We start from the raw sequence: 15717 nt of genomic DNA, 5'->3' as shown, positions 1-15717 counted from the left end.
GCCTATCTGTCTGTCTGTTTTTCTATCTATCTATATGTCTGCATATCTATCTATTTGTCTGTCTGTCTGTGTAACTGTGTGTCTATCTATATATCTATCTATCTATATATATATATATATATAAATCTGTCTGTCTGTCTATCTATCTATGTATGCTATATTTCCAAATGTATGTGGACACCCCTTCAAATGACTGCACTCAGATACACCCATTACTGCACCCATTGCTGACACAGATGTGCAAATGCACACACAGCTGGTCTACTCCCTGTAGAGAAGTACTGCCAATAGAATAGGACTCTCTGAAGCAGATAAACATGAGCCTATTGGCACCATGCTGCCTAATACCAGCCGTGGGCTAGAGGGGTATAAAGCCCCCCAGCATTGAGGAGCTGTGGAGCAGTGGAGGGGCTGTGTTCTTTGGAATGACGGTGGGGAATTGGTGGATGATGAGCAGGATGAACTCTTTTTGATAGCTTTGATTTGGTGGGAGAATTCCACCCCATGCTGAGTGATTGTTATTATCGTGTGTTTGGCTGCAGTGTGCTGTGTGTATCAGGGCCTGTAGTAAGATTGATATCCGTCTCTGCCTCCGCAAATAAAAGGATGCAAAAAAAAAGCACTTTGGGTGAAAAAGGTCGAGAAGAAGTCCGCTGTAAATGGATCTGTGGGCACTTAGCCGATGTATGGAGACGTTCCTTGGCTTGGTCGTAAAGCACTGAGCGTTATACAGCGCTACCTCCGTGAATAAATAAAGCAGCGTCTCTGCACACTTTCTCCTCTCGCTCTGCAGTCAGAGGCTATGAAAAATGCATGGCAGCCACTGCATCTTCGCATCCTGCCATCCTCCCACCCTTCCACAGGCCCTGCTCTGGGTCAGGCTCAGGCGTGAAACCTGCTTGCTAAATGTCAGGTAGATCCAGAGAGGTCCCCGCCGCCAGGAGGACCTCGCTGACCTGCTGCAGATTGTGTTTGTGTGTGTGTGTGTGAGAGAGAGAGAAAGTGTGTGAGCTGTAGTATGACAGATAACCACATGTGTGAGCTCCTGCTGTGAGCTTTAAAGTGCTCGGCCCAGAGCATCAGTATGTAAATGAGATGTTATGCATATGCATACGCATGTGTGTGGGCATCTGTGACGGGTTTGACTGCTGAGATTCCCCAGCTGGGTAAACAACCTGCATGTAGGTTATATAGAGGTCAGGAGGGTTATCCTTCACTGGTGGGCAGGATTGAATGACCACAAATTAGAATTACCCTGGTCTTTTTAGTGGCTGAGTGACCATAGCATTAAAACCCCCTGCCTAATATTGCATAGGCCCCCCCTTGTGCCGCCAAAAACAGCTCATTGAGACTTCGAGGCATGGACCCCACAAGACCTCTGAAGGTGTCCTGTGGTATCTGGCACCGAGACTAACATTAGCAGCAGTACTGTAAGTTGTGAGAGGGGGCATCCATTCATGAGCACCCGTGACCCAAAGTTGTCCATCCTTGGAGCACTTTTGGTAGGTACTGACCACTGCATACCAGGAACAGACCACCCCTAAGACCCGCCTAATGTTTTGGAGATGTTTGAAGACCCAGTCGTCTAGCCATCCCAGTGTCTCAGATTCTTACGCCCATCGCTCATCATCTTTAAGCCCCTGAACCTCCCTGTTCATTAGTGCTATTCACTTCAGCTGGCAGTGGTTTTAATGTTATGACTGATTGGTGATTAAACCAAAATATCTATCTATCTGTCTGTCTAACTGTCTGTCTGTCTAAGTATATGTCTGTTGATCTATCTGTCTGTCTGCCTGTCTAGCTGTCTGTCTGTCTGTCTGTCTAACAATCTGTCTGTCTATATATGTCTGTGTAACTGTCTTTCTGTCTGTCTTTCTGCCTAACTGTATGTCTGTCTGTCTGTCTATTTATCTATCTATCTATCTAACTGTCTGTCTATCTGTCTGTCTGCCTAAGTATATGTCTGTCGATCTATCTGTCTGTTTGTCTGTATAGCTGTCTGTCTGCCTATATATCTGTCTGTCTAACGATCTGTCTGTCTATATATGTCTGTGTAACTGTCTTTCTGTCTGTCTTTCTGCCTAACTGTATGTCTGTCTGTCTGTCTATTTATCTATCTATCTATCTATCTATCTATCTAACTGTCTGTCTATCTATCTGTCTGTCTGCCTAAGTATATGTCTGTCGATCTATCTGTCTGTTTGTCTGTATAGCTGTCTGTCTGCCTATATATCTGTCTGTCTATCTGTCTGTCTGTCTAACGATCTGTCTGTCTATATATTTCTGTGTAACTGTCATTCTGTCTGTCTGCCAAACTAACTGTCCATCTGTCTGTCTGCCTAAGTATATGTCTTTTTGTCTATCTATCTATATGTCTGCCTATATATCTATCTGTCTGTCTGTCTAACTATGTGTCTGTCTATATATCCGTCTGCATAACTGTCTTTCTGTCTTTTCTGTGTCTAACTATCTGTCTATCTGTCTGTCTGTCTGTGTATCTATATCTATACGTCTGCCTAACTATCTGTGTGTCTATCTGTCTGTCTGCCTGTCCATCTATCTGTCTATGTATGCTATATTTCCAAATGTTTGTGGACACCCCTTCAAATGACTGCAGAAGTAATTGTGATTAACGCGTGTCCTGTTTCTCTCTCTCGCCAGGTGAGCATCTGCGAGTGTGTCCGCAGGGATACACCTGCTGCACCAGTGCCATGGAGGAGACCCTGTCCAACTTGAGCCGGAGGGAGTTTGAGGGGCTGGTCAGGGAGGCCGGACGCTCCATCCAAGCGTCACTCAATGCCCAGTACAGGAGCTTTGACAGTGAGTAGCACTCACACAGACCACATAAAACAACCACTGTTCTTGAAGACACTCCCTCAGTTGTAAATATTGATATATCGAAGTATCATGATTTTATATTTTGCAGTACTGTATCGATTCTCCAAAACACAGCATTGATTATTAGTTAATAGTTTAAATATCAAAAATAGTGGCAGACAGTGGTTCATTTAGTGTTGTATGTAAACCCCAACCACTAGAGGGCAGTGTTGTTCTGGTGACTTTAGATCCCACAGTTCTGATTGGATAGAAAGTCAACTTTTCTCTTACTCAGGTTTTATGCAAATGATGTAGCTGCTACCCAATACACAGCCATATCCACCAGTATTTCTCATTTGGGATTTGTTGAGTTTACGAGGACAATAGGATTCATCATTATAAGATGCCTACACACAATGGACAAAAGTATTTGGACACCTGCTCATTCATTGTTTCTTCTGAAATTAAAAGTATTAAAAAGAGCTGATCCTTCTTTTGTTGGAGTAACTGTCTCTACCGTCCAGAGAAGAAGACTTTCTACTAGATTTTGGTTGGAGCATTGCTGTGAGGATTTGATTGCATTCAGCAACAAGAGCGTTAGTGAGGTCAGGATGTTGGATAATCACGACCCACCTTACCCCCAAAAAGTACTGGATGGAGCTCCACCACCACCATCATTCCAGAGAACACAGTTCTTCTTCCACTGCTCCACAGCTCAATGCTGCTGGGGGGCTTTACACACCTCTACTAGCCCATGCCTGGCATTAGGCAGCCTGGAGCCAATAGGTTCATGATGTTAATCTGCTCCAGAGAGTCCTATTCTATTGGCAGTCCTTCTCTACACGGACTAGACAAGCTGTGGGTGTGTGTGGACAAAAGTATTGAGACAACTGCTCGTTGTTTATTCCAAAATCAAGGGTAGTAAAAAAAAATTCTCCTGGATGTGTTGCTTTTTGGAGCATTGCTGTGAGGATTTGATTGCATTCAGCCACAAGAGTATTAGTGAGGTCAGGACGGTGGAGGACCACCACCCCACTTCATCATCAACTCATCCCAAAAGTACTGGATGGAGCTCCACCACCATCATTCCAGAGAACACAGTTCTTCTTCCACTGCTCCACAGCTCCTCAATGCTGCTGGGGGGCTTTACACCCCTCTACTAGCCCACGCCTGGCATTAGGCAGCATGGTGCCATGGTGCCATGGTGTTTTCTGTGTTGGTATACAGCAGAACAAGCATGAGAACGTCCTACAGAATGTGTGCCAATACAAGCAGTTAAAAGAACGGAAGAATTACCCTACATACCTGAGCACAAACAAAACAGCCGTTACCAGCCAAAACCCTCCCAAACACTCCCTCCTGCGTGCTCGCTGGCTGAAGATCAAGCAGCCGATTACATTAGGATTGATCACGAGCTTCTTGAGATAGGCAAATGTGATAATTCCAGTATCTTTCCAAAGGTTTTTCTCCCTCAAAACACTCCTATACACTATACGGACAAAAGTATTGGGACGCCTGCTCATTCCTTTTTTCTTCCAAACCCACCTCATCCTCAACTCATCCCAGACGTACTGGACGGAGCACCAATCATCCATTATTCCAGAGAACACAGTTCTTCTTCCACTGCTCCACAGCTCAGTGCTGCTGGGGGGTGCCAATAGGTTCAATATGTTGATCTGCTCCAGAGAGTCCTATTCTAATATTTCCTGCGCTCATTTGCACTCTGTGTCAGCAGCAATGGGTGCAACTCAAAGTAGCTGAATGCATTCATTAGAAGGGGCGGGGGGGTGTCCACAAACATTTGGACGGGTAGTGTAATAAAGACGTGTTCCTGCATGTCTGGTCTTTGAGAGCTGTGAGAATTTCTATCCAGCTTGTAAAAGAGAGGAAAACCTGGCAACAGGGGGCAGAAGAGAGGTAAAGCAGGGGAGGTGTAGGGGCGTATGGTCCAGCAGGACTGACACCCCCTCCACTTTATCCTCAGTGTGTTCTAATTCAGATTCATGTGGTTTGGGTTAGAGGTTTTATGCCTGGTCTTTAAGAGCACCTGGTTAAATGAACAGTGGAGGTGAGGGGTGAGGACTTTGAAGCTCACACTCTCTCCTGGCTTGTGTCAAAGTTAGTGCAGATTAAAGAGCGGAGGAAATGTTCTTGCTCTCTCACACCAAGAGTGGCCCTGTAGGAGCCCTGACAGGCGCCTTTCATGGCCCCCCCCAGCAGCCCCCCATTAAAGCATGATAAACTATGATTGACTGCGTCCGGCGCTAACGATACGAAACTTGAAGCAGGAGGCCTCATGCTTTCATCCTATATGAAGCTGTTCTTAAAAAAAAAATCAACCATAGTATCAGCCATAACATTAAGACCAGATCCCTCTTGTCCCGCCAAAACAGCTCTGACCCAGCTCAGGACTCCACAAGACCTCTAAAGGTGTCCTGGTGTGTCTGGCACCATGGCTAATGTTAGCCTTTAGCAGATCATTTAAGTCCTGTACGGTGTGAGACAGGGCGTCCATGAGCATCAATGAGCCTTGGGTGGCCATGACCACCAGCGACAGGGCACTTTTGGCACCAAGAGCCCTTCCAGCTTCAAGTACGGCTCGGCTTGCCCCGCCATCCTTTAAGATCCACGGAAGACGAGCGTCCAGACTTTTTACTGTCCTGCACCGAAGTGGTGGAATGAGCTTCCCCTGGGAGTCCAACGCTCGCTGTCCTCAAACCCAGACTGAAGACCCTCCTATTGGGTGAAGAGTAGAGTATTATGGTCTTCATATTGACTTGTGTTTACCCACTGCCTCTAATGGGACCCACCAAACCTCACATCAGGTTGACCTTTGACCAGTGACCTGTGATATCTCATCCTTTAGCCTGAACAAGCAGGAACCAAGTTGCTGTCTGATGCTCTTTACCTGTTTTCCCAAAGCAGAAACTTCGAAACTAGCCAACCCCCCCCCCCACACACCCCCCCACACCCCTCCGAATCAGAGCTTGCAGACGCAGAAAACAAGCTTTCCCTTTTATCTTTTCAAAGGAGATTCAGCGCCTATGATTCAGCACTTGCTCGAAACTGCTCACTGGCTCACTTTCTCCCGGGACCAGCTTCAAGCTGGAGGACAAAGCTCAAATACTTCCGAAACACCCTTCATCTGCTCCCTGGACGCACACGTGTTTACCACGGTACTCTTAAAACTCTCCCGACATCACGACCCAGTGACGGCTAGCTCTTTGAAATATTCATGAGTCCAAAGAAATCCTGTATTATATGTCTGATGAAAGATTCATACTTCTTACACAACGCTCTCAGGGAAATAGCTCACATATGACGCTGATGGATCCCTCTTGAAAGGCCCGAGAATGGACCCCTAAAGTGATCCAAAGCCATTAGTCGTATTAGAAGTGGGCTTTGTTCAGCAGAACCTCATTTTCAGCCCAATTTATTGAAAATGTTCCAGGAGGTGAAATGTGTGGTCTGTGAATTTGATTTAGGGTGGTCTCAGAGCTTCCTGAATTAAACTGACCCCATGCCTGGGCTGGATTTATCAGTATTGGCACAGATAAAGCGCTGGTGTTTAGACTGTGTCTTGTTTAATACTGTAAAGAATAAATTCACCGAACCTGAGGATTATTGCTCATATCTGCTGCGGCCATCAAAACGGCCATACCAGTATTGCACACCAATCAGCCATAACATTAAAACCACCTGCCTAATGTTGTGTAGGTCCCCCTTGCGATGCTAAAACAGCTCTGGGTCATCGAGGCATGGACTCCGCAAGGCCTCTGTGTTATCAGTTTTATTGGGATACCAGGACTAAGATTAGCAGCAGATCCATTAAGCCCTGTAAGTTGTAAGGTAGAGCATCTATGAGCATCTGTGACCCTTGGGTGCCCATGACCCTGTCAGCGGTCCACTGGTTGTCCTTACTTAGAGCACTTTTGGTAGGTGCTGACCTCTGCATACCGGGAACACCCAATGAGACATCACAGTTTGATTCTTGTCAAAGTGGCTCAGATTCTTATGTGGGGGTGGGAATTTCGACAAGATTTTATCGAAAAATAAAATAAATCGCTACTGTGATACAAAATATGCTTTTCTCAGCATTGAGCTGTGAAGCGGTGGAATTATGGTGGTGCTCCATCCAATACGTTTGCAGGATAAACCCCTTTTTTAATATCCTTGATTTCAGAAGACATGGTGAATGAGCAAGTGTCCCAATACTTTTGTCCACAGAGTGTTTATTACTCGTTCGAGTTGTTTATCATAGCCTCCACATGCTTAGTGGAGAACACTAATTGCCAATTTTGCTATTCTAGTTGCCTGCACTGTCAGCTGTACTGACTACCATCACATTAGTTGTTAAATTATTATATTAATATGCAAATTAGCCAATATTATTAGTCTTTATTCGTTCGGTATCTCTCCCAAAGATTCTCTCTTGGCCATTCCATCTTAATACAGACCTTGTCTCCATTCTCTCCTCACAGCATACTTTCTAGAACTTCTGAATGGATCCGAGCGCTGGCTGGAGGAAGCATTCGTTAAAGCCCTGGGGACCCTGTACGGCCCCAACGCGGGGGTCTTCCGCGATTTGTACTCGGACCTACGGCGGTACTACAGAGGCGCAGCTCTGAACCTTGAGGAGGCTCTGGATGAGTTCTGGGCTCGTCTGCTGGAGCGTCTGCTGAAAGCCTCCGACCCGGCCGCTGCCTCGCTCATCTCAGACGACTTCCTGGAGTGCGCGTCCAAGCAGACCGAGACCCTGCGTCTGTTCGGTGAGGCCCCTCGCGAGCTGAAGGCCCGGCTGGTGCGTGTGTTCATCGCCGCCCGCGCCTTCGTGCAGGGCCTGAACATGGCCGGAGACGTCGTGAGGAAGGTTTCTCAGGTACAGTGGGAGTTTCCTTCCGTCCTCATGAGCTCTGGCAGCTCTGTTTTACTAATAATGATTAATTAGACACATTTGCTTGATTTAGATACACAATATGTCCAAATATTTTAGGACACCTCCTCTAATAAATTGCACCCATTGCACCCACAGATGTGCAAATGCACACACACAGCTGGTCTAGTCATTGTGGAGAAGTATTGCCAATAGAATAGGACTCTCTGGAGCAGATAGTAAACATGAAGCTGTTGACACCATGCTGCCTAATGCCAGGCGTGGGCTAGTAGAGGGGTATAAAGCCCCCCAGCAGCAGCAGCCCCCCAGGTGCTCCATCCAGTTCCAAAATCTAGTAGAAAGCCTTCTTCTCTGGACAGTAGAGACCCCAAGTGCTTGATTTCAGAGGAAACACTTAACGAGCCGGTGTCCCATTACTTTTGTCCATTGCTCTTTATCATATCAGATTTCAGACAGAATTACCAGCCCAACTGTCTGAGAAACTTGTGCCACAGCATTAGCAAAATACCACAGTTTCTGGAGGCAGTTTTGCTAGCTGTGTTGTTCCATGCCCCCGGGGAAGCCTAAGGGAGGTCATTTTTGGTCTGTATCTGAAAATGCATGCCTCAAAAAAGCCACCCATTGTTTCAAACCATGCTGGAAGCTTGAGAAAACATGTGTTTTTAGATACAGGAGCTTGGCTGTTCCTCTAAATCTGATGATCATAAGGTAAACAAAGAAAACCATCATAAGGTTAATGAAGAAAAACCTCGTTAAAAAGTAATGGATCTGCTGGGGCTTCTGAGCCTGAGAATGGGCCGTCCCACGAAGGCTACGGCAGCATAAGCGCTCTCTTAAGGCGGCCCTTCTTATTTCCGGTCCTGATGTACTGCAGAAAAATAGAAGTACTTTGATTTGATGATCGTTAAATTTGTCCCGAAAGAGCTTGAGAAACAAACCCATGTTTTGTCAGCATACAGAACCGTACGAGGAAATTTAGTCCAGGTCCGAGCAGCTGTTCCTCCTCTCCATCGCTGAAGCTCGCCGGTCCCCTGACGGATGAAAATGGGGCGCAATGCGACAGCTCGCAGCTCTGCTTTAAGAGACTACCTACAGCGCGGGAGTAAACCTCCCAGCAGGCCGGCGTCTGGAAATTCCTGCGTGATTAGAGCGACGTATCAGAACAGACTATCACATGTCTTGTAGTAATGGATTCCTACAGAGGCCTGTATGTCGACCGTACACGCACACACTCACAGAAAATATGGATATTAGATTCGTCACACAGTAGAGATGTGCATATCTGATCTCACTATGATTCAGTCCAATTAAGAATAATTAGGAATGAATATGATGCCGTGTGAAATTTCTAATCTAGAAGCGAGAACTTTTTAATGAGAAATGTCGGACGTTGATGTGCTCACAAAGCTGAGCAACCGTCCCGTTCCACGTACCCACGGTTCTTGCCAAAGTGGCTCAGATTCTTATGTAGGGGCGGGAATTCAGACGAGATTTTAATAAAATTAGTTACTATGATACAAAATATGCCTTTCTTAGCATTGATCTGTGAAGCAGTGGAATTATGGTGGTGCTCCATCCAATACATTTGCAGGAAAAAACCCTTTTCTAAATACCCTTGATTTCAGAAGACATGGTGAATGAGCAGGTGTCCCAATACTTTTGTCCACAGAGTGTTTATTGCTCGTTCCGTTGTTTATCATAGCCTCCACATGCTTAGAGGAGAACACTAATTGCCAATTTTGCTAGACTAGATGCCTGCACTGACTAGCGTCACATTAGTTGTTAAATTATTATATTAATATGCCAATTAGCCAATATTATTAGTCTTCATTCGTTCGGTATCTCTCCCAAAGATTCCCTCTTGGCCATTCCATCTTAATACAGACCTTGTCTCCATTCTCTCCTCACAGCATACTGTCTAGAACTTCTGAACGGATCCGAGCGCTGGCTGGAGGAAGCATTCGTTAAAGTCCTGGGGACCCTGTACGGGCCCAACGCAGGGGTTGTGCTCACAAAGCTGAGCAACAGTCCCATTCCACTGCTGTTTACCTGCTAAAAGAACCCCATAGAAAGCACTTATTGAGTATTTACATCGTTTTTAAGGGGTAAATAGTAAGTGTGTGACATTGTTTAGGGTACAAAAAGCTCAGATGCGCTCTGACAAGCCTATTTACCACCCTGTTATTACAGACGACCCCTGAAACAACAAACGATAAGCTCTGCTTTGATTGTCTGGTGGTATTCTTGCATAATTTTTACGACGTCACAATTAAGCACACTGTAATTATTCCTGAGTCTTACTGGATAGCGCTGCTGTCCTCTCATTCTGTCCTCTCGACGTGAAGTGCTGTTAGCAAGCTGAAGAGATTGTAGCCGGTGTCGTGACACATCCTATCCCCCCGGACACATCCTATCCCCTCTCAAGGATTCAAGGATTCAAGGAGACTTTATTGTCATTCACATCGCATGTGGTACATGGTGTGGAACGAAATAGAGATCTCAAGGTCCCAGATACATCCAAAGAGCAATGTTGAATAAATAAAATAATAATAATAATAATAATAATAATAATAAATCTAGAATATAAGAAGGGTAGACATAAATAGGAAAAGTGGGAGAGCAGAGAAATAAAATAACATTAATTAATTAAATAAATAAATAAATCGAAGTTATCAAAAGTACACAATGATAAAAAATATATATTTCCATGTATTTTAATTGTAAATGAGCGATTAATCACATGAACAATTCCACCCAATCAAACAGTCAGGAGAGGTGACATGTCAGGGGATAGGATGTTGATAAACATAGGATGTTTTTCAGCAAGCTAACACGTGTTAAAGTAACTAACTAGCACGATAGCTAGCTTTACCTGTTGGTATCAGCTTTATATGCCACCATAGCAACGGCAATATTATATCGTTGAACTTGAGCTAATATGTGATTCACATTTAATAAATTAAATATTAAATTAAATAAATAAAAAGTTAAATAGCGACGTTGTACCCGGATAAAAACTTCCCAGTAATGATCAGTAAAGTATGACCGCTGTGTGAAGGTGGGCAATTAATCACATGCGGCATTTTAACCAATGGAAGAGTCGGGGGGATAGGATGTGTCATGACACCGGTTAGCTTTTAGCCTTGCCCCCACTCGCTTCCCCAGGTAAGCCAGTTTGGTTCAGCTAAGGGAGTCCAGGTTGTTTTCAAGGGAGCGGACGATTGACAAAGGCGGTGTAAAAGCTAATGTTGGCTAGCATTAGCTTCTAGCCTAGTGCGGTTCCCCGTTTGTTCCCCCTTGTGTGCCGAGTTTGAGCTCCTCTTCAGCGGATGCTGTGAAAAAGAGAAAAAAGACGTGACCACAACGTCTGGTTCCCGTAGCAACCTGTCTGGAGTCTGGAGGTGATGAGCTGCTCTGCAGTATCAACACCATTATATTCTCTCTAATCTTACTGTTTTGCGGTTTCAGCTTTGACTTCAGGGCTTTATTGTAGTAGGCGGGGTTTATGCAGATTATGTAGAGTCAGGACTGTGATGTAACAGTTTTGGGGTTTTGGAACTGGCCCCTTTTTTGTGCCAAAAAAAAAAAAACACATACAAACTTTAACAAATTGCTTTATTAATTGACGTTATTTTAGTTACGATAAAGGTGCTGGAGGAACTGTTTATAATGCAAGGTACACTAAGCTTCGGGGGTGGTGTTAAAAAGGAGAGAAAAATGAGTGTGTACTATATTGAGCGCTGTTATAATCAATAATTCTGACATTCCAGTATTGATGGAGTTGAGGCAGAGCCCTCAAATCAATGCAATACGATTTATCTGTCGCACGCTTCTGAGAATCAATCCTGCTCCGTCAGCGTGCACATCGCTTTATTGCCTTTTCGCATTTGATCCAATCGCTTATTCTGGCCGTACACTCCCATATCCGTCACTGTAACACACATTATCCTCACTTTATCTCTTTAGTCTCTCCACTCAGACGGGAACGCGTTGGTTTAATGGAAATATTATCACAAGCAGCTTTCAGGGCATTTGCCTCGTAGATAAATGCTGAGGTTTGCAGCGCGCGGTCGCCGTACGAAGATACTGATATACAGCTCGTCTCTTTCAGGTCCCTCTGACCCCTGAGTGTAACCGTGCCATCATGAAGCTGGTGTACTGCCCGCACTGCCGCGGCCTGAGCTCGGTCAAGCCCTGCGCCAACTACTGCAAAAACGTCATGAAGGGCTGCCTGGCCAACCAGGCCGACCTGGACACGGAGTGGCAGAACCTCGTGGGTTAGTGAAACGCAAGCACACACACACACACACACACACACACACAACATTGTACAATTAGCTTTGTGAAGTTTTAATCTAACAGACACACACTTGGATTCGGGCGACTCTATATTAAGGCCTTAAGTTTTTAAAGAATATGACCAACAAGCCTGTTCAGGTGTGATAGAAAGGTGTCCACATACTTTTGACCATACAGTTCAGGTCAAATTAGCATGATCATTGTGACGTTCCCTGTGTCTGGCAGTGCCAGGGTCTATTTTGGACCCATCTGTGAATAGATTATTGAAATAAAGCGGAAATTAAAAAGTGATAACATCATTTTCATTATCTAATGTTTTTGTTTTGTTTGTTTATTAAAAAATAATTTTGGCATCCTGAAACTAATCCGTAGATTAAATGTGAATAAATACTAAAAGCATTACAGAGCTGATTTTCTAAGCAGTTCTAGGCAAAAAATGCAAAATTCAAACTCGTCTCAACTACGACGTGTTTGAAGGGGGATTTGTGTACATTACATTTTTCATAAAATCACAAGAAAGAAATTTGAAATTTTTTTTACATTTGATCACATCATCAATGTCGGATATGTTTAGAAGATGTAGATCTGTTTATATATATGTATGTATATATATATATATATCCATCCCTCTCATCCTCTCCTTGGGCAGACACTATGCTGCAAGTGGCCTCGAGCTTCGGGACTGAGCCAAGCATGGACGTTATTCTCCACTCCATTCCCGTACGCATTTCAGAGGCTGTGCTGCACATGCAGGAGAACATGGAGCTCTACACCAGCAAGGTCAGAGGAGGTCGAAGAAAGGCTTATTTCAGTGTGCATATTTATATAACACACACTGATGGCCATAATTCAGATGAATTTTCATTAGTGAGGTTTTTATTGTGATTAATTTGATAGGTATTGATATTATTTTTGATAGGTAATGATGCATTACATCTCTGTTGAACATTGACTGCATGTATGTATGTGCCATATGATGGGTAAGGGGGGTTTGAGTTGTGGGACCCAGTGTAGTACCATGTGTATGTGTATATATATATATATATATATATATATATATATATATAGTTGTTGTTGTTGTTTTTATTTATTTATTTTTTACAATATTGATTATATTGGTGATATGACAAAAATAACACATAACAGCACTTAAGGTTATTGTCACAATTTTTGTTTTTTAATTAAATTTTAGTTTTGTGAACCAACATCACAATGAAGCATTAAAACACTAGCCACATTACCAAGAAATATATATATATCTTTTTATTTAGTGTTTACAAAATGTTTTTATAAATAATGAAATTAGATGATGGCATAATGATAATGTTGATATAAATGAAAGAGGTTTTAACTTTTTTTTTTTTATTTAGAGCATAAAAAGAAACATCTGGCAATAATGAACAGTAATTATGCTTCAGAATGTGCAGATGTGTGTCTCTGTAGAAAATCATAAACACATAAATTGTGTGTGTGTGTGTCTCAGATTTTCCAGGCGTGTGGGGAGCGTGGAGAAGAAGGCACACAGACCTCCGTGTCTGAGGAACCCAAGAAGAAGGAAAGCACAGTGACAGCGCTGGAGTACAAACCCAGCTCCACAGCTGCAGTCAGACTCGAGGTGCAGGTGTGTGTGTGTGTACAGTACAGGTTCATAAGTATTTGATTAGAGCTAGACCTTTAAACATTTTGACTATATGTACTTATACTGTATATACTCTACATGTCCAAATGTTTGTGGACATCCCTTCTAATAAATGCATTCAGCTACTTTAAGTCACACCCATTGCTGAGACAGATACCACAGCTTTTCTAGTCCTGGTAGAGAAGTACTGCCAATAGATTAGGACTCTCTGGAGGAGATCAAAATGAACCTATTGGCACCATGCTGCCTAATGCCAGGCGTGGGCTAGAGAAGTGTAAAGCCCCCCAGCAGCATCGAGGAGCTGTGGAGCAGTGGAAGAAGAGCTGTGTTTTCTGGAATGATGGTGGTGGTGATGCGCCATCCAGTACTTTTGGTATGAGTTGGGGAGTTAAGGGTGATGAGGTGAGGTGGTGATCATCATCCAGCATCCTGACCTCTCTAACACTCTTGTTCCAGAATGCAACCAAATCCTCACAGCTCCTCATGGCTCTCCAAAATATCCCTCTGGACAGTAGAGACAGTTACTCCAACCAAAGCAGGAGAATTTTTTAATACCCTTGATTCTGAGCAGGTGTCCCAATACTTTTGTAGATTTACATTTTGAGTACTATAGTTGTACCATAAACTATTCCCATATTGTAAAGGGAGGCTGTCGCTATCAAATTATGGAATTATGAGTTTTTTATATGACAGTGGCAGCACATTAAACCTGTATGTCTTTGTCTTTGTGGTTTTGGACAGGTCTCTGATGTGTCCAGCAAACTAAAGGAGATGCAGATGTACTGGATCCAGCTGCCCTCAGCTCTCTGCAACAGTAAAGCAGCATCTGGCTCCTCTAACGATGACAAGTGCTGGAACGGCATGGCCAAAGCCAGGTACCGTGCTCATTTTGTTCTCTTAGCACTTCATACCGATCTTGGGAGATGAATCAGGAGATTATGCAGCATTAGTGTGTTTAATATTGGTTTAAATACCACATTCAAAATCCAGACCACAGCTCAGCGTCAGTACATCCAGGATAAGTCTCGAAATGAAGTCTCAACCTCTCACCTTCTTCAGTGATGGTAATTTCATTGATGCCTTTGCATTGACTCCCTTCACTGCCAGGGAACAACCTTTTATTGAATAGACATCAGACATGATTAATCACTGTGTGTGTGTATGTGTGAGTGTGTCTGTGAAAGTACGTTTACGAGACAAAATACCAGGCTATCATTTTGAGTCATCAATAATTCATTAAAAGGAGGCTGCTGAAATATTGTGCTTCTCTTGGGACAGATTGATATGCATAATTTGACGAACACATAAAAAATGAATGCGCCTATATCCGGCCTCCGCATAATACCTAAAGGGCCGGACAAGCTGGAATTGTTTTCGATAACAATCTATGATTGATCGAATAAAACCCTGTATAGAAATGTCATGGATTCAGACCAGAGGCTCCAGGCTGACTTTTATATAAAAATTGGCCCTGAAATAATGATTGGTTTAAGCCTGGCTTAGATTGCATCCATAGAAACTATGGAAAATGACCTAATGAGACTGCTGTGATTGATTTGGCCTGGACAGGTACCTGCCTGAGATCATGGGAGATGGACTAGCCAATCAGATCAATAATCCAGAGGTCGACATTGACATCACCAAGCCAGACATGACAATACGACAGCAGATCATGCAGCTGAAGATCATGTCTAATCGCCTGAAAAATGCCCTGGATGGAAACGATGTGGATTTCCAGGACACAAGTAAGTGGCAGATGGGTGGTTAACCTTAACTGGACGAGGGTGTAGTGACCTCCCAGTGTGTGTGTGTGTGTGTTACTAACGCAATGTAAAGTGACTGATGTTACACCTTTTCCACAAGCTAACACAGTTAGCATCTAAAAGATCCATCCAGCTCCACGGTGCCTAAACAGCCCTGTCTGAGTGCCTGTCCCTTTAAATGATAATGAGCCACTGTTTGCCCCCTGCCTCACAACCTCACACCTTTACTTCTAAGTCTATTCCCATTTGTCCCTATTTGCACTAATTAGCTAACATTTACTCCACCTTGAGTTCGCAGTAGAGAC

General features: G+C 43.8%; 1 protein-coding gene across 1 annotated transcript in view; it reads left to right on the top strand.

The window, feature by feature from the left end:
- The window catches only part of gpc1a (glypican 1a), a 47599-nt gene that overhangs the window by 27070 nt on the left and 4812 nt on the right, over positions 1-15717 (top strand). Inside the window, exons 2-8 of the mRNA XM_072661098.1 lie at positions 2662-2820; positions 7299-7696; positions 11823-11988; positions 12660-12790; positions 13494-13631; positions 14391-14524; positions 15219-15394. Coding sequence (XP_072517199.1) covers positions 2662-2820; positions 7299-7696; positions 11823-11988; positions 12660-12790; positions 13494-13631; positions 14391-14524; positions 15219-15394 — 1302 coding nt within the window. The remainder of the gene's footprint in view (positions 1-2661; positions 2821-7298; positions 7697-11822; positions 11989-12659; positions 12791-13493; positions 13632-14390; positions 14525-15218; positions 15395-15717) is intronic.

The sequence above is a fragment of the Salminus brasiliensis genome, chromosome 17, assembly GCF_030463535.1.
Source record: "Salminus brasiliensis chromosome 17, fSalBra1.hap2, whole genome shotgun sequence".
Classification (NCBI taxonomy): domain Eukaryota; kingdom Metazoa; phylum Chordata; class Actinopteri; order Characiformes; family Bryconidae; genus Salminus; species Salminus brasiliensis.
Note: the sequence above shows the minus strand (reverse complement) of the source record. Positions and strands in the feature narration are given on the sequence as shown.